The 22699-nt window shown below is 43.7% G+C and overlaps 1 protein-coding gene across 3 annotated transcripts in view; it reads left to right on the top strand.

The window, feature by feature from the left end:
• aars1 (alanyl-tRNA synthetase 1) overlaps positions 1-22699 on the top strand; it is a 97948-nt gene that overhangs the window by 59374 nt on the left and 15875 nt on the right. For 2 of the 3 annotated variants that reach the window (XM_059992495.1, XM_059992497.1), the window contains exons 16-21: positions 1275-1383; positions 2254-2367; positions 8762-8881; positions 10032-10118; positions 10202-10315; positions 11672-12745. In XM_059992495.1, coding sequence (XP_059848478.1) covers positions 1275-1383; positions 2254-2367; positions 8762-8881; positions 10032-10118; positions 10202-10315; positions 11672-11857 — 730 coding nt within the window. In that variant the 3' untranslated portion in view covers positions 11858-12745. Of the gene's footprint in view, positions 1-1274; positions 1384-2253; positions 2368-8761; positions 8882-10031; positions 10119-10201; positions 10316-11671; positions 12746-13681; positions 17197-22699 lie in introns of those variants that run through there. The other variant, XR_009516219.1, reaches the window with a different exon arrangement.

The following is a 22699-nucleotide window of genomic DNA, read 5'->3' as shown; positions in this document are numbered from 1 at the left end:
GGTGTCCGCTGAATAATATCGTAAATAAAAACTGTATATATAAGCCAGTTCTAAAATCTGCAGACAGAGCTGGTTGCGGATTACAGGAGGAAAGGAGATGGGCTAACCCCTATAGGCATCATTGATCAGGGGTTGAGAGAGTAGACAACTTTAAATTCCTCGGCATCCACATCACCGAAGACCTCACATGGTTTGTACACACCAGTTACGTGGTGAAAAAGGCACAACAGCTCCTCTTTCACCTCAGATGGTGAGGAAGTTTGATATGGGCCCCCAGATCCTAAGAACTTTCTACAGGAGCACAACTGAGAGCATCCTGACTGGCTGCATCACTGCCTGGTATGGGAACTGTACTTCCCTCAATTACAGGATTCTGCAGAGAGTGGTGCGGACAGCTCAGCGCATCTGTAGTTGTGAACTTCCCATGATTCAGGACATTTACAAGGACTGGTGTGTAAAAAGGGCCCGTAGAATCATTAGGGACCTGTGTCACCCCAACTACAATCTTTTCCAGCTGCTCCCATCCGCAAAACGGTACGGCAGCATAAAAGCCAGGACCAACAGGCTCCGGGACAGCTTCTTTCTTCCACCAGGCCATCAGACTGATTAACTCAAACTGATTTGAGTGTGCTCTGTATTACATTGACTCTTATATTTATTATAAATTTTTAGAAATTACTATGATTGCACATTTAGGCGGAGACATAATGTAAAGATTTTTACTCCTCATGTATGTGAAAGATGTAAGAAGTAAAATTAATTCAATTCAATTAATTGCAAACTCCACCGTTCACATCAGAAACTGAAAAAGGAAAAGTGATCGTGTACGATCATGAAACATACTTAACATGCCAACAAGGTAAAGGGTAACAACCTTGTGTATGTGTGTACACGTGCACCTTTTACCTTTCACTCACCTGGCTTCACTTATCACCTTCCAGTTTGTATTCTTTCCCCACCCCCAACCATTTTATTCTGGCTTCTTCCCCTTTCATTTGCAGGATCTTTGCCTGAAACATTGATTTTTTTTATTCCTTCCCGTTAATGCAGCCAGACTTGTCGATTTCCTCAGCAATTTGTTTGTGGTTTTTAATTGCGCCCAGTGTATCCAATTTATTCATTTATGTCATGAAAACAATTGTCTCCGTATCAGCCCTGGGAAATTTCAGTTTATCACGTGTGCTGAAAATTTGAATTGGATAACTCCTTGAACATCTCTGTTTCAGGAAGTTACCCTTAGTTTACATTATCTGAATGTTTCCATTTTGTTCCAGGCATCTGCAGAACTCTCATCATGCTGGTCCTTTTGTGATTGTGTCAGAAGAGGCTATCGCTAAGGGCATCAGGAGAATAGTCGCAGTCACAGGGTTTGAGGCACAAAAGGTTGGTGATTGTGCTTAATGAATCCTTGAGAGAAAAAAATGGATTTCCTTATAGTTGGATATTTTTATTGTTTTTCATCTGACCAATTTTTCAAGAAAATGTTTTTCAACTTGCTTGAGCTTTTGCTGAAATAAGCTCTCAATTTTTGAAAAGCCTAATTTTAAATATGCTGATGTAATAATGAGTTATTCCAATCAGTTCATTGACTCGTTTAGAGCAGTGATAATGCTGCATTTGGACTCAGCGAGTCTTTTTTGTCTTATTAGGTAATCAAAGGTCTTATATCAGTGGGGTAGAAGCCAACTTTGAGCCTGGTAGTATGTGTTTTCAGGCTTTTGTATCGTCTGCCAGATGGAAGAGGGGAGATTTAAGAATATCCGGGGTGGGTGGAGTCTTTAATTATGCTGACTGCTTTACTGAGGCAGCAAGAAGTATAGACAGTCTGTGGAGTGTAGGCTGATTTCCATGATGTGCTGATCTCTATCCAGAACTTTCTGCAGCTTCTTTTAGTCAAGTGCTGAGTAATTGCTATACCAAGCCATTGTACATCCAGACAAAATGCTTTCTGTGGTGCATCAGTAAGGGTTGATGGGTCAAACCCAATTTCTTCAGCCTCCTGAGGAAGTAGAGGCCTTGGTTGGCTTTTTTAGTCATAACATCTGTGTGGTTGACAATGACAGACTAGTGATGCTGTTACCCCTAGGAGCTGGAGATCCCAACCTACTGATGCACACAGGAGTATTTGCACTACCCCCCCCCCCCCCTGCTTCCTGAAGTCAATGATGTGCTCATGTGTTGACATCGGGGGGGAGGTTGTTTGTAGTAAGAGTTCCCAAGATTTCACGATTTGGATGTCATTATCTTTTTTAGGCTCTAAGAAAGGCAGATGCTCTCCAGAAATCTCTTGATGCACTACAGTCTAAGGTCCAAGTTCAAACTACTCCCAGTAAAGAGATCCAGAAAGAAATTGCTGACCTTACAGAGGTATGTCAAAAATGCTAGTTTATTTTAAGATCATTCAAATAATTGTGTTCAGCACATTTTTTTAAAAAAGAATGTGTGTTCTTGAAAACCTGTGTTATTGACTACAAATTTCAGAGTAAGTTGCACTGGAATGGCTCCCTGCACAGGATAGAGAATTTGAAGTGGTTTCACTGGGTATGTTAATCTGTGGAACCTTAATGGATTAGATAGAAGTGACTGATAATCTTTCTCATTTATGCTCACTTTTGGGAGTTTTTGTTTCGGCTTTTTTTCATAAAGGTCAACAATATAATGTGCAATATTGTAATAAAGATGATTTACATCAGCATAAAGCCATTAGATGATGGAGTAAATAAAGACTGAACAGGGTGAGGAAGCAATTTGTCAAGACTGGGAGAGGTTTCAAGGCTGAGAGGACTTGTACTCTAGCCAATCCTGGTCCAATATATCTAGTAGAGGCTTGAATTAAAACCAAGCTATCAGAAGAAGAGAAAATCTTAAAATCTATAAATACTGGAAATCTGAAATAAAGGCAAAAGCCTAAAAATGTCAGCTGGTCAGGCAGTACTTGATAGGACAAATGGTTAATATTTGGGGCTAATGACTTTTTTATAAGAAGTAAGAGAAAAACAAGATCTAAGTTGTAAACAGAGGAGAAAGGGAATACAAGGGAAGGTCTGTGACAAGGTGGATAGAAAGAGATGACATACGATTGGAAGGTGTAGAGTCTGTATGGGTTGAGTTAAGAAATGATAAGGGTAAAAGGATCCTTAATGGCAGTTGTATACAGGCCTCCAAACAGCAGCCGGGATGTGGATCACAATTTACAATGGGAGATAGAAAAGTTGGGTCAGAAGGGCAATGTCATGATAATTGTTGGGGATTTTAACATGAAAGTGGATTGGGAAAACCAGGCCAGTACTGGACCTCAAGAGAGAATTTGTGGAATGTCTAAGGATGACTTTTTAGAACAGCTTGTTGTTGAGCCCACTAGGGTATTGGCGCTGCTGGATTGGATGATGTGCAATGATCCAGAGGTGATAAGAGAGCTTAAGGCTAAGGAACCCTTAGGGAACAGTGATTACAATATGATCGAGTTCACACTGAAATTTGAGAGGAAAACAATAAAATCTAATGTGTTGGTATTTCAGTGGAATAAAGGAAATTACAATAGCATGAGAGGGGAACTGACCGAAATTGACTAGAAAGGGACATTTGCAGTAAGGACAGCAGAGCAGCAATGTCTGGAGTTTCTGTGAAAAATGAGGGAAGTGCAAGACAGATATATTCCAAATAAGAGGAAATTTTTAAAGGGAAGAAGGACACTACCGTGGCTGACAAGTGAAGTCAGAGCCAAAGTAAAAGCAAAAGGGATGGCATACAAGGAGGCCAGAGCTAGTGGGAAGATAGAGGATTGGGAAGCTTTTAAAAACTTGCAGAAGGAAACTAAGAAGCTATTTAGGAAGGAAAAGATGAATTATGAGAGGAAGCTGGTGACTAATATCAAAGAAGATACTAAAAGCTTTTTTAATTATATAAAGGGTAAAAGAGTTGATGGTAGATATAGGACCAATACAAAATGACGCTGGAGATACTGTAATGAGAGACGCAGAGATGGCAGAGGAACTGAATGTGTATTTCGCATCGGTCTTCACAGTGGAAGATGTCTGCAGTATACTGGACATACAAGAGTGTCAGGGAAGTGAGGTTTGTGCAGTGAAAATTACAACTGAGAAGGTGCTCAGGAAGTTTAATGGTCTGAGAGTGGATAAATCTCCTGGACCTGATGGAATGCACCCTTAGGTTCTGAAGGAAGTAGCTGGAGAGATTTTGGAGGCATTAACGATGATCTTTCAAGAATCAATAGATTCTGGCATTGTACCAGATGACTAGAAAATTGCAAATGTTACTCCACTATTTAAGAAGGGTGGGAGGCAGCAGAAAGGAAACTATAGACCTGTTAGCCTGACATCAATAGTTGGGATATTGTTGGAATTGATTGTTAGTGATGAGATTACAGAGTCCCTGGAGGCACTTGACAAGATAGGCCAAAGCCTGTATGTTTTCCTGAAAGGAATGTCCTGCCTGACAAACCTACTGCAATTCTTTGAGGAAATTACAAGCAGGGTAGACAAAGGAGATGCAGTAGACATTGTGCACTTGGATTTTCAGAAGGCCTTTGTCAAGATGCCGCACATGAGGCTGCTTAGCAAGATGAGAACCCACGGAATTACAGGGAAGTTACTAGCGTGAGTGGAGCATTAGCTGTTCGGCAGTAAACAGAGAGTGGGAATAAAGGGAACCTACTCTGGCTGGCTGAGTTCCACATGGGTTGGTGTTGGGATCGCTGCATTTTCCGATGTATGTCAATGATTTGGACTATGGTATTTATGGATTTGTTGCTAAATTTGCTGATGATACAGAGATCGGTGGAGGAGCGGGTAGTGTGAAGAAACAGAGAGCCTGCAGAGAGACTTAGATAGTTTAGGGGAACAAGCAAGGAAGTGGCAAATGAAATTCAATGTTGGAAAATGTATGGTCATGCACTTTGGTGGAAGAACGGGCAGGCTATTATTTAGATAGGGAGAGTATTCAATCTGCAGAGATGCAAAGGGACTTGGGTGTTCTTGTGCAAGACACCCTAAAGGTTAACCTCCAGGTTGAGTCAGTTGTGAAGAAGGCAAATGCAATGTTGGCATTCATTTCTAGAGGTATAGAATGTAAGAGCAGGGATGTGATGTTGAGGCTCTATAAGGCACTCGTGAGACCACATTTGGAGTATTGTGTGCAGTTTTGGGCTCCTTATTTTAGAAAGGATATACTGACATTGGAGGTGATTCAGAGAAGATTCACAAGAATGATTCCAGGAATGAAAGGCAATGATTCCAGGTATGAGGAATGTCTGGCAGCTTTTGGGCTGTATTCCCTGGAGTTCAGGAGAATGAGTGGGTATCTCATAGAAACATTCTGAATGATAAAAGGCCCGAACAGATTAGATATGGCGAAGTTATTCTAGGACAAGAGGGCACAACTTTAGGATTGAAGGACATCCATTTAGAACTGTGATGTGGAGAAATTAGTCAGTGGATGGTAAATCTGTAAAATTTGTTGCCACGAGCGGCTGTGGAGGCCAAGTCATTGGGTGTATTTAAGGCAGAGATAGATAGGCTCTTGATTAGCCAGGGCATCAAAGGGTATGGGGTGAAGGTAAGGAGTGGGGATGACTGGAAGAATTGGATCAGCCCGTGATTGAATGGTGGAGCAGACTTGATGAGATGAATGGCTTACTTCTGCTCCTATATCTTATGGTCTTAATATGAGATAGGTTGATAAGATTCTGATATGAGTTAGGGTTTACTGGCAGAATTGGCTGCCTTAGGCTTTATAGAACATAGACCATAACAGCATAGTATTTGCCCTTCGGCCCACAATGTTGTACCTTTTAACCTACTCTAAGATCAATCTAATCCTTTCCTCCTACATTGCTTTCCATTGTTCTGTCATCCATGTGCCTATCTAAGAGTTTCTTAAATGCCCCTAATGTATCTGCCTCTACCACTACCCCTGGCAGGGCATACCATGCTTCCACCACTCTCTGTGCAAAATTATTTACCTAGTTACCTCTGACATCCCCCATACTTCCATCCAATCATCTTAAAATAATGCCCCCTCAAATTAGTCATTTCTGCTCTTGGAGAAATGGTTCCTGGCTATCCAATCAATCGAATCTAATCATCTTGTACAAGTCACCGCTCATCCTCCTTTGCGCCAAAGAGAAAAACCCTACCTCGCTCAACCTGTCCTCATAAGGCATGCTGTCTAGTCTCGGCAGTATCCTGGTAAATCTCCTCTGCACCCTCTCTGAAGCTTCCACATCCCTCAGAACTGATTCCAACCAGTGTTATATACATCTCCGCGGCTCTTGAACTCAATCCCCTGACTAATGAAGGCCTAAACATCATATGCCTTCTTAACAAACCTATCATAGTAACTTTGAGGGATCTATGGATATGGATCTCAATATCCCTCTGTTCCTCCACAATGCCAAGATCCTGCCATCTTTTTCTCTTGGCAGGCGGCAATGAACATGAGAGTTTGTCCATTGGTGACACAGCACGATGTTTAAAAAGAGCTTGGGTGCTTTCCATCTTATTCTCAATGGGCAGCAATCCACGCGGGGCCAGTAAAAAGAGGGGAGGTGTAAGCGGAGTGGCCATTGTTGGAGTGGGGCATTGTGGTCCAGCTTTGGCTCAGTAGGCTTGGGCAAGTACAGGTGGAGGTTCTAAGTAAGAAAGTTTCTGGTAAGTTTTTATTTTTATTTTACGCAGAGAGGATGGGGTGGCTCTGTTGGTAAAAAAAAATGAAATCAAATCTTTAGAAAGAAATTACATAAGATGTAGTATACTTGTGGGTAGAGTTAAGAAACTACAAAGGTAAAAAGACCTTGGTAAGAGTTATATACAGGACTCTGAATGCCAGTGATCACAATATGATTGAGTTCAACTTGAAATTTGATAGGGAGAAAGTAAAGTCTGATGTAGCAGTATTTCAGTGGAGTGAGGGAAATTACAGTGGTATGGGAGAGGAGTTGGCCAAAGTAAATTGGAAGGAGCTGCTGGCAGGGGTGTCAGCAGAGCAACAATGGCATGCGTTTCTGGGGAAAATGGGGAAGGTGCAGGACATGCGTTTTCCAGAAAATAGATACTCAAATGGTAAAATAGTACAACCGTGGCTGGCAGGGGAAGTTAAAGTTTTTTCATGTATGTTAAAAATAAAAGAGAGATTAGAGTGGATATAGAATCACTGAAAATGAGGCAGGAGAAATAATAATGGGAGTCAAGGAGATGGCTGATGAACAAATGGGTATTTTGCATCAGTCTTCACTGTGGAAGACACGAGCAGTGTGCCTGATGTTGTAGTGTGTGAAGGAAGAGGAGTGGGTGCAGTTACTGTGACAAGAGAGAAGGTGCTCAAAAAGCTGAAAGATCTAAAGGTTCGTAAGTCACTGCAATCAGAGGACTGGAAGATTGCAAATGTTACTCCACTCTTTAAGAAAGGAGGAAGGCAGCAGAAAGGAAATCATAGACCAGTTAGCCTGACTTCAGTGGTTGGAAAAATATTAGAGTCAATTGTTAAGGATGAGGTGATGGAGTACTTGGTGACACAGGACAAGATAGTATAAAGTCAGCATGGTTTCCTTCAGGGAAAATCCTGCCTGACAAACCTGTTGGAATTCTTTGAGGAGATTACAAATAGAATAGATAAAGAGGATACAGTGGACATTGTATATTTGGACTTACAGAAGGCCTTTGACAAGGTGCCACACATGTGGCTGCTCACTGAGTTAAGAGCCCATGGTATTACAGGAAAGTTACTATCATGGTTAGAGCATTGGCTGATTGGTAGGAGGCAGCAAGTGGGAATAAAAGGATCCTTTTCTGGTTGGCTGCCAGTGACTAGTGGTGTTCCACAGGGGTCAGTATTGGGATCGATTCTTTTTATGCTGTATATAAATGATTTAGATGATGGAATAGATGTTTTTATTGCCAAATTTGCAGATGATACGAAGATTGGTGGGGGCAGGTAGTGTTGAGGAAACAGCTAGGATGCAGAAGGACTTATGACAGCTTAGGAGAGTGGACAAGAGAGTGGCAAATGAAATACAATGTTGGCAAATGCATGGTCATGCACTTTGGTAGTAGAAATAAATGTGCGGACTATTTTCTAAATGGGGAGGATATTCAGGAGTCAGACGTGGAGAAATTTCTTTCACCATAGGGTGGTGAATTTGTGAAATTTTTTGCCACATGTAGCTGTGGAGCCCAGGAATTGGGGTTGAGGAGGAGATAGAAAAAAAGATTACCACGATTGAATGGTGGAGCAGACTCGATGGGCCAGATGGCCTAATTCTGCTCCTTTATGTCTTGTGTGAGTGCTACTGGGTGGTAGTCATTAAGGCAGCTCATACTATTCTCAAGCACTGGTATTATTGTTGCCTTTTTGAAGCAAGTGGGAACTTCCATCCGTAGCAGTGAGGGCTTGAAAATGTCCTTGAATACCCCTGCCAGTTTGTTGGCACAAGTTTCCAGGGCCTTACCAGGTGCTCCGTCAGGCTTCCATGTTGCGAGGGCTCACCCTCTTCAAAGACAGCCTAACATCGGCCTTCCAGACAGGGTCAAGCCACTGAGAATTTATGCTCAGGTGATGATTTGTGGAGTTTCCAGTGTCTGTTGATCTGTAGACCAAATATCCCTTCAGAGGTGGAAATTGGAAAAGTGAAGAAAGAAATAAATAAATACTGTGGAAATAAAACTGACAACAGAAATGGTCTGTTACCAGTGTCTGTCCTTCCTTGTAAAATCTCATCTTTGTGGTTGATTTGTTTGATTTTCAGATGATCGGTACTGCAGCCATCCCCCAGTGGCAGAAGGATGAGCTGAGAGACAAGCTGAAGTCACTGAAGAAAACTATGGATGACCTGGACAGAGCTGGAAAAGCAGAGCTGCTGAAGAAGGTAATCAAATATTTGGTGGCTTTTGAGTTACTGCTTCCCTGAAAATAACTATTTCACTCCTAGGACTCCTTTGCTGTATTTTAAAACAATAGATGTTTTTTTTTGTTTATGCTTGTGAATTTTATTAGGATCATGGGTCTTAACTTGGAAAAACCAATGCTTCATAATACGTACGGATGGGTTTCATGTCTTGGGAGAGAATCCTCAATTATTCTGTCCATGAACCTGCTTGATGAATTACCTATTCACTTCTGTTTCTGTGGAGTGACTGACATCAGTTGACAAAAAGAACCAATTTAAAGAATAAATAAACTACAGGAATAGAGATTTTGTCCCTCCCCTTCACAGATCAACTACACACCCAGTTATTGCTTGAGCATGCAGAATAATAAAATGCTTCCTATCAAGGATCAATGCACTTTTATATCTAACTGATTTTTAAAATATTTAATATGTGTGAAGAATTTCCTCTTAAGCTGTTCAAATCTGGAAATAAATATCTGTGTTTTCATTTCAACACAAAGCTGTGGTGTAGTTCTTTGATGGAGCTGCTGTTCTCCCTTTGAAAAGTTTTGGGAACAAACCAATGATATACATCGTCTTCCAAACAATGTCATTCCCTCAGCCAACTTCATGAAAAACCCACAAAACGGTTTCTTCACCTTGTTGGTTGCAGCATCTTGAGTGTGGATTTGCTTTATTTACCAACCCAGCAGAAGTTTTCTTCCCACCGGGCAGACAGTCTGATCGGTGATTCTTCCCACCCCTCTATCTATAATCCCTGTCACAGCACAGTACTGAAGACACTTTAAACCACTCTTTACAATGCTGTTTACATTGTGCTATCTGTTCCATATTTAACTTATAACTTGTTGTAATATTCTTTATAATAATTGAATGTTGTTTTTATTGCATGTGGTGCCAACACACCAAACTCCTAATATACATAAATGTACATGGAAATTAGAGTTGATCCTTGATTGGTTGCAATTTATTATGTTTAGAGATATTAAGAATGGTTATAAATTTGTCTCCTGTTCCAATCTTTCCCCGAAAACCCTTTAGTGCATATTTTCTGGTAGTTGAACTCTTGGTCAAAGTGAACAGTTGCCTGAAGGGAGCGGAATAATGTTATTGACTTCATTGACAGGTTCGCGAGAAAACCAAGCAGTTCATAGACGCTCATCCAAACCAGCCTCTGGTGGTAATGGAAATGGAACCAGGAGCACCAGCCAAGGTGAGAAGGACTTGTGGATATCGACTGCATCTATGTTCAATTGTTGGACAGTACTGGGCCTGACCATGTGTTGTTTTCACCAGGCACTGAACGAATCTCTAAAGCTGTTTAAGACACACTCACCTCAGACGGCAGCCATGTTGTTTGCTGTAGATAAGGACGCAGGAACAGTCACGTGTTTGTGCCAGGTGCCCCAGGTAAAGCTGGATATTTGGTAGTTGCCAGTTCCTGACCAAACAAACAGCCTTTCTGTTAACGGGATAAATGTGCATGTATTTTTCCTGAACAAATCAAGCAATTTCAAATACTGGTCTATGTTGGGATGTAGGGGAGATCTCTGGAGGTCACAGGTAGGATATACACTCAGTGGTATGAATTGTGAGAATACAGTGCATTTTCTATCTGCTTCAGTTTACAGGACTGAATAAAATCAAAACTATGTATATATAAATAGCTACACAGTGCAAGAGCTCAATGTGAACAGCTCAAATTCTGGTAAAGGATGAAGTTATGCCACGTTGCATAACTTGGGAGTTATAACGTGATTCTTGGGAGTGGAGTGTTATAATCACATTCTTGGCTGAAGATACAAGTTATCAACTGGTGATAAGTACACAGCCAATAGGCTGATCCTGGACTAATTTCCACTTGGCATCATTATTTACTTACTTACTTATTTATTTATGGTTTTATATTGCTATATTTCTTCGCTATTCTTGGTTGGTGCGACTGTACCAAAACCCATTTTCCCTCGGGATCAATAAAGTATGTCTGTCTGTCTATCTAATGCTTCTTAACAATTATTGAGAGCAAACAGCTTGCCACTCTCTGTCCTCCACACTTCTGAGCAGTAACAATTAACCAGAGATGGTATTTCTACTGGCAAACACAAGGAAATCTGCAGATGCTGGAAATGCAAACAACAACACACAAAATGCTGGTGGAATGCAGCAGGCCAGGCAGCATCTATAGGGAGAAGTACAGTCGCCTTTTCAGGCCAAGACTCTTCGTCAGGACTAACTGAAAAGAAAGATAGTAAGAGATTTGAAAGTAGTGGGGGGAGGGGAAAGTGCGAAATGAGAGGAGAAGACGGGGGAGGGGGGGATGAAGCTAAGAACTGGAAAGGTTATTGGCAGAAGGGATACAGAGCTGGAGAAGGGAAAGGATCATGGGACGGGAGGCCTAGGGAGAAAGAAAGTGGGAGGGGAGCACCAGAGGGAGATGGAGAGCAGGCAGAGTGATGGGCAGAGAGAGAAAAAAAACCAAACAACTAAATATTGTCAGGGGTAAAAAGGGGAGGAGGGTATTTCTACTTGTGTTTTCCATCCTGTAACCATGCAGTCAATCTACTTGCCCCAAGTGAGAATTAGGCTGGCATAGACGAATATTGAATGGGTCTCCTTACACTGTGAATGTGTCTGAAACATGGAGCTGACCCATTGGATGGGTGTGGTTGGGGGGAAAACTTTGCCTGAAAGCACTACTTTTACATTGTTCAAAGCCACACAAAGTTTCTGTTATGTTAATTTTCCCTTCTGTTTCTAAACTTTCAGGAAACTGTAAGCAAGGGTTTGAAAGCCAGTGATTGGATTGGTCACATATCAGTACTACTGGATGGAAGAGGTGGAGGAAAGGACATGTCTGCTCAAGCCACAGGGAAAAACATCAATGGCCTTGAAAAAGCACTGAAGCTGGCAACTGAGTTTGCTAAACTTAAAATAGGAGACCTCAAAAACTAAGAAGAAAATGGTTGAATAACTTGAAAGACTGTAATGATGTGGGGATAGGTCTGGCTCCACTGTCCAGTAGCTAACATAAACAAAGCTGCCAACTGATACAGGAAAATGAATGTCTCAGATTCTTTAAACAGCTTTTCAGCAACTAATCATCTTTATCAAACCTCTGTCATTGATCGTAAGTCTAAATAAAATGAGTAGTTGTGAAAATTTTTATTTTTTTAAATGGTCATAATTTATTTATAATAAAGATTTGCATTTTAAGAACACAAGATGAAGGAGCAGGATTATGCCGTCAGTCCATTGAGTCTGCTCCGCCATTCCATCATAGCCAATTTACTAACCATCTCAACTCATTCTGCCTTCTTCTTGACACCCTGGCTAATCAAGAATCTATCAACCTCCACTTTAAATATAGTGTCTTGGCCTCCACAATTGTCTGTGGCACTGTTATAATTCCTTACACAACTAACTGCAGCCTCAGTACTTCTGCTTGCTGTGATGTAGAATTTGCATATTTGCCTGTTTACATCAGTGTGATAATAACCTTTTTTTTCCCAGTGATTTTTGACTGAGCGGATATCTTTTCAGCTTTTTAAAATGGTGTCAGTTGCAACATCATACATCTGCACCTGAGAAAACCGATATGACTTCAGTTAATGCCTGACCAAGACATAAGCTCCCAGTGCAGCACTATAAACCTAACCTAAATATTCATTCATGCATCTCTAATGTGGCTCAAACCCATAGCCTTCTAAGCGTTTACCAATTGAGCAACAAAAAAATGCAGTTCAAAATATTGTATCTATTTCAAATGTCATGTCTGAACTAATTGTTCTTAGCTTCAGAATTAGCTGTTGTTTGTAATAAAACCTCATAATCAAAAATTTACCTTTGCTTCCAAGTGTTTTGTGATTGTGCTGGGTGGGAATCGCCTCAGTGCAGCTCTGCTAGCTCCCAAATGACCAACTCATTCAACCTTTCACAAAGCGCAGCTAATTGTTAAGCAGGACTTTTACGCTGGGAATAAATAGAAATACACATGCAGTAAATCTCACCCATTTCCACTTTTTTCTTCTGGTTTGTATTTGACATTTGGGGAATATCTCTTGACATGGCAGGCAGATCACCGGTCACTGCAGTCTTTCCCTCCTCCTGCAGTCAGCATTACCATCATTGTCATTTCATCTGCAACCTTTCACTTACTTCTTCTCTCCACTTCTCCCTCTGCTCTGCAACTTAAAATGTGCTGGATTTCTAACTCCTTCAATTTTGAAGAAGGTCATCAACTTGAGACTAGCTCAATTTCTCTTAAGTGATGTTGACTGACCTGCTGAATATTTCAACCATTTTTGTTTCTCATTTCAACATTATTAATGGCATTTTGTTACATACTAGAAAACAGTTTATGCTGAATCTGATCAGCATGTTTGAGGATAATCAGCTGATCTAGAATTTGTGGTTCTCATATCGTGCACATTATTTTCCAGCTGGCCAGGAAGCTAATTTCAGGTCCTCTCCCAGTGTACTAGTCTGGGATTTGCCTGTCAGACTGCTAATTATCCTGCCCATTTCATACTCTCACCTCTTTCTATGGGGGCTGAGGTCTTGAAATAGTCTGTTGCGGAGCTTACGTGATTTGACAGCACATTATTAGTAGAAATAGTAATGCTTTTTTATAAGTGCTTAAGAGAATGGAGACAAGATTCTGCAGATGCTGGAAATCTGGAGCAACACACAAATTATACTGGAGGAAAGTTAAAAGTAAATTTGTTATCAAAGTACATAATATTACCATGTACAACCCTGAGATTCATTTTCTTGCAGGCATACACAGTAAGTACAAAGAAAGAATACACATGACAAGATGGGACAAACAACCAATGTGCAAAAGACAACAAACTGCAAATGCATAAAGAAAATAGTAAGTATGAACAACATGAGATGAAGAGTCCTTGAAGGTGAGTGATGTTATTTCTCTGGTTCAAGAGCCTGATGGTTGAGGGGTAATATTAGTTCCTGAAGTGGGTAGCATGGATCCTGAGGCTCCTGTATCACCTTTCTGATGGCACCAGAGAGAAATGAGCATGGCCTGGGTGATGGGAGTCCCTGATGATAGATGCTACTTTGTGCAACAGCACTCCATGTAGATGTGCTCAGTGGGGGGTTGGGGGGGAGGACTTTACCTGTGATGGGCTTAGTCATTTCCAAGGGCATTGGTGTTTCCATACCAGGATGTGATGCAACTAGTTGATATACTCCCTGCCAACTTCTAAGTAGAGGTGCTGCTGCAGTTTCTTTGTAATGGCACTTAGGTGCTGAATCCAGGACCAATCCTCTGAGATGATAACACCAAGGAATTCCAAGATGCTACCCATGCCACCTCCAATAAGGATTGGCTTATGGACCTCCAAATTCCTCTTAAAATTAATAGTCTGCTCCTTGATCATGCTGACTGAGTGAGAGGTTGTTAGGCAACACGCAGCCAGATTTTCAATCTCCCTCCTATATGCTGATTCATCACCACACTTGATTTGGCTAACTCAGTAGGTCAGGCAGCATTTGGAGGGAATTAAACAGATGACATTTCAAGTCAAGACCCTTCACAGTGACAGTCTTGACACAGTGTACACTGATTAATTACTTGGGTTCATTTAGAACCAACCTGAAAAATGAATACAATCTGATGGATGCGTGTGGGAGAGGACTAAAGGGTGTGATTATACTTAACTACTTCACATAATCCTCCATAACTTCAGCCATCTCCAATGGAATCCAGCCTCACCCCCCACTTGTAACTATGAGTTAACATACCTCATACTACCTGTGAATTACTAGAATTAAATATTCTGGTTGAACCACTGATCAAACTCACTAAAATGACAGCTGGAAATAGTTGATGTGTAGGCAGAGTTGAAAGGCATTTGAGAAAAGCACTACATAATTATAAAAATAAAGCCTGAGAGTTTAAAGGGAGAGTGGATTTGGGCTTGTCACCTGTTTCACCTAATCCCATTTGCTTGTTCTGCCTATTTCTAATTATCTCTTAAACACTGTGATTCTATCTGAATTCCTCCAACAGTATGTTCCAGATATCAGCCTATGTTTAAAAAAAGCTTTACCCTCCGATCTGCTTTTTAAAACTTTCCTCTCACCTTAAACCTATGACCTCTTGGTTCTGATACCCTTAACATGAGATTTGGTTAACTAACCCATGTATGCCCTTAAGTGCTTATCTAATTTCTATGCCCCCTTTGCTCCAGGGAAATGAAGCCCAGTCTTTCCAATCTCCATTACCAATCCTCCGATCCTGGTGAATCTCCATTACACTCTTCAGTACAGCCACATTCTTCCCATCAAGTGGCAACCAAAGCTGCACACAATTCACAGTAAGTTGCAACATAATGCACCAATTCAAATACTCTGTGCCTCCACCTATGAAGGCAAACATATCATATGTCACCTTCTGCTATCAGGAAGGAAGTACAGGAGCCTCAGGACCCATTTTAGGAACAAATATTACCTCTCAACCATCAGGCCCTTGAACCAGAGGGATAACTTCAATCACCCCAACACTGAACTTAACTCACTTTCAAGGACCTTCATACGTCATATGGTAGTGAGGGAGGAGATGTAGGGGCAGGTGAGGGTCTCATTGTCCTCACCTACCACCCCACTAACCTCTGCATCCAGCACATAATTTTCCATAACTTCCACCAACAGGATCCCACTAAGCACATCTTTCCTCCACCTCCCCCCCCCTCCACTTTCTGCTTTCCGCAGGGATCACTCCCTACACGACTTCCTTGTCCACTCCCACTGATCTCCCTCCTGACACTTGTCCTTGCAAGTGGAACAAGTGATACACCTGCCCCTACATCTCCTCTCTCACCACCATTTGTCATATGAAGGTCTTTGAAACTGAGTTCAGTGAGCTTCCAAACAACTCATCCAGGTGAGGTGACACTTCACCTACTCGTCTACCGTATCTGGTGCTCCTGGTGTGGCCTCTCGTATATCAGTGAGACCCAACGTAGATTAGGAGACTGCTTCACCTATACTCTGTCCATCAGAAAAAGCGGGATCTCCCAGTGGCCACTCATTTCAATAGCACTTCCCACTCCGATTCCAACGTGTCATTCCATGGCCTCTACTGTCACAATGAGGCCACACTCAACTTGGAGGAACAATACCTTGTATTCTGTCTGGGTAGCCTCCAACCTGATGGCATGAACATTGATTTCTCTAATTTCTGGTAATTGCCCCGCCCCCAACCCTCGCCATTCCCACTGTATATCTTGTCCCTGGAGAAGAAGGATGCCTGGAGAAGAAGGATGCTTCTGTGAGAATGCAGTTCTTGGACTACAGTTCAGCATTCAACACCACAGTTCCACCCAGGCTCGACAGGAAGCTCAGAGACCTCAGCCTTGACCCTGTCTTGTGCAGCAATCACCTGTCAGGTCATCGGCAGATGGTAAGAGTGAGCTCCCTCACCTCCAATCCTCTGACTGTCAACACAGGAGCCCCTCAGGGCTGCATGCTGAGTCCCCTCCTTTACTCTCTGTATACCTATGACTGTATCACCACCCACAGCTCCAATCTGCTAATTAAATTTGCCAATGACTCTACATTGATTGGCCTCATCTCAAACAATAACAAGGTGGCCTACAGAGAAGAAGTCATCACACTGACACAGTGGTGTCAAGAAAACAACCTCTTCCTCAATGTCGCAAAAACAAAGGAGCTGGTTGTGGATTACCGGAGGAATGGAGATGGGCTAACCCCTACTGACATCAATGGATCTGGGGTTGAGATGGTAAACAGCTTCAAGTTCCTCGGCATCCACATCACCGAGGACCTAACGTGGTCTGTACATACCAGCTGTGTGGTGAAAAAGACACAACAGCACCTCTTTCACCTCAGATGGTGAGGAAGTTTGGTATAGGCTCCCAAATCCTAAGAACTTTCTACAGGGGCACAATTGAGAGCATCTTGACTGGCCACATCACTGCCTGGTATGGGAACTAATCTACCTTAATCTGTAGTTGTGAACTTTCCATAATTCAGGACATTTACAAGGACAGGTGTGTGAAAAGGGCCTGAAGGATCATTGGGGACCCGAGTCACCCCAACCACAAACTGTTCCAACTGCTATCATCCAGGAAATGGTACCGCAGTATAAAAGCCAGGACCAACAGGCTCCAGGACAGCTTCTTGCACCAGGCCATCAGACTGATGAACTCACGCTGATTTGAGTGTATTTCTATTGTACGCCTCAGGTTCTGCCACTGCAGAAGTCCAGGGAAGACGATCTCTGGCCTCACCAAACGTGTGAAATTGAGGTGCAAAACCCTGCTTGTGTGGATGTTCCGTGATGTGTTACCTGTTACCAATCAGAACCATGAAATAACAGTCAGTACTCCACGTGCCATTAAATGATTTAGCTTTATGATTCTCAATTTGACTAAAGGGTTGTGCCCATTTTAATGAAACAGTCCAACGTGCACACGTTGGAGCTCAGGGTTTCCCCTTTGTCGATCCTCCTTCGATCTTCCCGGCCTTCGTTGGTTCATGGCTCTGCACCAGCCTCTTTGCTCTTCATTTCCCGCCGAACAAAAGGCCCAGCTCACCACGGTGTCAGACACTCAGCACGAAAACACACTCCTTCATTGGACAGCACACATTCCAAAGCACCCGTTATCTCTAACCGTAACCCAGACACCGCTCCTACGTTAGCGGTGACACCTCCTCTAACCGTAACCCAGACACCGCTCCTACAGAGAGACCATTATGTTAACGGTGACACCTCCTCTAACCGTAACCCAGACACCGCTCCTACAGAGAGACCATTACGTTAGCGGTGACACCTCCTCTAACCGTAACCCAGACACCGCTCCTACAGAGAGACCATTACGTTAGCGGTGACACCTCCTCTAACCGTAACCCAGACACCGCTCCTACAGAGAGACCATTACGTTAACGGTGACACCTCCTCTAACCGTAACCCAGACACCGCTCCTACAGAGAGACCATTACGTTAGCGGTGACGCCTCCTCTAACCGTAACCCAGACACCGCTCCTACAGAGAGACCGTTACGTTAGCGGTGACGCCTCCTCTAACCGTAACCCAGACACCGCTCCTACAGAGAGACCGTTACGTTAGCGGTGACGCCTCCTCTAACCGTAACCCAGACACCGCTCCTACAGAGAGACCATTACGTTAGCGGTGACGCCTCCTCTAACCGTAACCCAGACACCGCTCCTACAGAGAGACCATTACGTTAGCGGTGACGCCTCCTCTAACCGTAACCCAGACACCGCTCCTACAGACAGACCATTACGTTAACGGTGACACCTCCTCTAACCGTAACCCAGACACCGCTCCTACAGAGAGACCGTTACGTTAGCGGTGACGCCTCCTCTAACCGTAACCCAGACACCGCTCCTACAGAGAGACCATTACGTTAGCGGTGACGCCTCCTCTAACCGTAACCCAGACACCGCTCCTACAGAGAGACCGTTACGTTAGCGGTGACGCCTCCTCTAACCGTAACCCAGACACCGCTCCTACAGACAGACCATTACGTTAGCGGTGACACCTCCTCTAACTGTAACCCAGACACCGCTGCTACAGAGAGACCATTATGTTAGCAGTGAAACCATTCCCAGGGTGTTACACTATGCTTCTTTAACTATTTTATTTATTATAAATGACTAGGATTGCACATTTAGACGGAGACGTAACGTAAAGATTTTTCTCCTCATGTATGTGAAGGATGCAAGAAGTCAATTCAATTTCCCTCTCTCATATCTCCTTATCTGCCCATCACCTCCCTCTTCCCTTTCTTCCATGGTCTTCTATCCTCTCCTCTCAGATTCCCCTTCTCCAACCCTGTATCTCTTTCACCAATCAACTTCCCAACTCTTCATTTCACCCCTCCACCCCAGTTTTACCTACCTTGTACTTCTTCCTCCCTCCCTCCACCTTCGTACTCTGACTTCTTCCCTTCCTTTCCAGTCATGCTGAAGGTCTCGGCCCAAAACGTTGACTGTCCTCTTTTCCATAGATGTTGCCCAGCCTGCTGAGTTCCTCCAACATTTTGTGTATTACTCAGTCCTAACTCCCTCTCCTCTGTTGCCAAGAACGAACTTGCTCATAAGATGGTATACGGCAGTATCAGGGCCTCAACACAAGGTGTTAGAACTACTGACTCTGAAACCCCTCTTTATACCTCCCTCTTTCTTTTAGCCTCTTTCCTATATCTGCAGCATCGAGTGACATTGTGATTTCTGTCTCGGAGGCTGATGTGAGAACATCTTTCAAAAGCTTGAACATTCGGAAGGTGTCGGGCCCTGATGGTGTGCTTGTCAGGGCACTGAAAACCCGTGCCAACCACTGGGGAGTGTTCAAGGACATCTTCAATCTCTCACTGCTGCAGACACAGGTTCCCACCTGGGAACCTTCAAAAGGGTGGTGGTTTTTTCCAGTGGCCAAGAAGAGCAGGGTGAACTGCCCCAATGACTGTCACCCCAGTGGCGCTCACAGCTACTGTGATGAAACGCTTTAAGGGGTTGGTCATGGCCAGAATCCAGTCCTGCCTAAACCAGGACCTGGACCCACTTCAATTTGCCCATTTCCACAGGAGAGTGCATCTCACTGGCTCACCATTCGTCCTTGGATCACCTGGACAATTGTAATACCTACATCAGGCTGCTGTTTATCGATTACAGCTCAGCATTCGACACAATCATACCCTCAGTTCTAATCAACAAGCTCCAAAACCTGGGCCTCTGTACCTCCCTCTGTAACTGGAGCTTTGACTTCCTTACTGGGAGATTGGAAATAACATCTCCTCCTCGCTGACAGTCAACACGGGTGCACCTCAAGGATGCTTGTTCAGCCCACTGCTCTACTCTCTCTACACACGTGACCATGTGGCTAGGCACAGCTCAAACAGCATCTATAAATTTGCCAATGACACAACTATTGGCAGAATCTCAGATGGTGACGAGGAGGTGTACAGGAGTGAGACACATCAGCTGGGTGAGTGGTGTCGCAACAACAACCTCGCCCTCAACTTCAGTAAGAATTGACTGTGGACTTCAGGAAGAAGGGGAAGTCGAGGGAATATACACCAGTCCCCATTGAGGGATCAGCAGTAGAAAGGGGAAGCAGTTTAACTTCCTGGAAGTCAGCATATCTCAAGATCTATCCTGTGCCCAACATACTGATGCAATTACAAAGAAGACATGACATAGGCTCTAGAAATTTGAGAATTGGTATGTAACCAAAGGTGTACCTTGGAGAACATTCTAACCAGTCGTATGGAGGAGCCACTGTACAGTACATAGGAACATAAGAAATAGGAGCAGGAGTAGGCCATCATCATGGCTGATCTGACCATGGACTCATCTCCACCTACCTGCCTTTTCCCCATAACCCTTAATTCCCCTACTGTGCAAAAATCTATCCAACCTTGTCTTAAATATATTTACTGAGGTAGCTTCCACTGCTTCATCGGGCAGAGAATTCCACAGATTCACCACTCTTTGGAAAAAGCAGTTCCTCCTCATCTTTGTCCTAAATCTACTCCCCCATGTCCCTTAGTTAAAGTTTCACCTTTAGTTAAAGTGGAGACAACTTTCCTGGCTCTATTTCATTTATCTTTTTCAAAGTTTTATATACAACTTTGTATTTCTATAAGATCTTCTCTCATCCTTCTGAATTCCAGTGAGTACAGTCCCAAGTGACTCAATCTCTCCTCATAGTTTAATCCCCTCATCTCTGGAATTAACCTGGTGAACCTCCACTGCACTGTCTCCAAAGCCAGTATATCCTTCCTCAAGTAAGGAGACCAGAAATGCAGGCAGTACTCCAGGTGTGGCCTCATCAATACTCCACACAGTTGCAGCATATCCTCCCTGCTCTTAAATTCAATCCTTCTAGCAATGAAGGCCAACATTCCATTTGCCTTCTTGATAGCCTGCTGCACCTGCAAACCAACCTTTTGTGATTCATGCACAAGCATTCCCAAGTCCTTCTGCACAGCAGCACGCTGCAATTTTTTACCATTTGAATCATAATCTGCTCTTCCATTTTTCCTTCCAAAGTGGATGACCTTACATTGTACTCCATCTGCCAGACCCTCGCCCACTCACTTAACCTATCTATATCCCTCTGCAGACTCTCCACATCCTCTGTACAATTTGCTTTTTCACTCAATTTAGTACCATCGACAAACATAGATACATTACACTCTGTCCCCTCTTCCAGATTGTTAATGTATATCATGAACAGCTGCGGGCACAGCACCGACCCCTGTGGCACACCATTCACCGCTGATTGCCACACGTGTATCCCAACTCTTTGCTTTCTATTAGTTAACCAATCTTCTACCCGTGCTAATGCATCAACCCCAACTCAATGCATCCTTATCTTATGGATAAGTCTTTTATGTGGCACTTTTTGAAAGCCTTCTTGGAATCCAAGTAAATAATGTCCACCTGTTCCCCTCTATCCACTGTGCTCATTATATCCTCAACAGTACTGTAAAAACACACAGAAATTTTCAGCTCAGCCAACACAATCAGCGGGACTAACCACCCCAGTTCCATCAGGGGTACTAACCACCCCAGGACATCCAGGGATACTAACCACCCCAGTTCCATCAGGGGTACTAATCACCCCAGTTCCATCAGGGGTACTAACCACCCCAGTTCCATCAGGGGTACTAACCACCCCAGGACATCCAGGGGTACTAATCATCCCAGTTCCATCAGGGGTACTAATCACCCCAGGACATCCAGGGGTACAAACCAACCCAGTTTCATCAGGGGTACTAACCACCCCAGGACATCCAGGGGTACAAACCAACCCAGTTTCATCTGGGGTACTAACCACCCCAGTTCCATCAGGGGTACAAACCACCCCAGGACATCCAGGGGTACAAACCAACCCAGTTTCATCAGGGGTACTAATCACCCCAGGACATCCAGGGGTACTAATCACCCCAGTTCCATCAGGGGTACAAACCACTCCAGTTCCACCAGGGGTACTAATCACCCCAGTTCCATCAGGGGTACTAACCACCCCAGGACATCCAGGGGTACTAACCACCCCAGTTCCATCAGGGGTACTAATCACCCCTGTTCCATCAGGGGTACTAATCACCCCAGTTCCATCAGGGGTACTAACCACCCCAGTTCCATCAGGGGTACTAACCACCCCAGGACATCCAGGGGTACAAACCAACCGAGTTTCATCAGGGGTACTAATCACCCCAGTTCCATCAGGGGTACTAATCACCCCAGTTCCATCAGGGGTACTAATCACCCCAGTTCCATCAGGGGTACTAACCACCCCAGTTCCATCAGGGGTACTAACCACCCCAGTTCCATCAGGGGTACAAACCACCCCAGTTCCATCAGGGGTACTAATCACCCCAGGACATTAGGGGTACTAACCAGCCCAGGACATTAGGGGTACTAACCACCCCAGTTCCATCAGGGGTACTAACCACCCCAGTTCCATCAGGGGTACTAACCACCCTAGGACATCCAGGGGTACTAACCAGCCCAGGACATTAAGGGTACTAACCAGCCCAGGACATTAGGGGTACTAACCAGCCCAGGACATTAGGGGTACTAACCACCCCAGGACATCCAGGGGTACTAACCACCCCAGTTCCATCAGGGGTACTAATCACCCCAGTTCCATCAGGGGTACTAACCACCCCAGGACATCCAGGGGTACAAACCAACCGAGTTTCATCAGGGGTACTAATCACCCCAGTTCCATCAGGGGTACTAACCACCCCAGTTCCATCAGGGGTACTAATCACCCCA

This window comes from Hypanus sabinus, chromosome 17 (assembly GCF_030144855.1).
Source record: "Hypanus sabinus isolate sHypSab1 chromosome 17, sHypSab1.hap1, whole genome shotgun sequence".
Classification (NCBI taxonomy): domain Eukaryota; kingdom Metazoa; phylum Chordata; class Chondrichthyes; order Myliobatiformes; family Dasyatidae; genus Hypanus; species Hypanus sabinus.
This window is presented reverse-complemented; position numbering and strand designations above follow the sequence as displayed.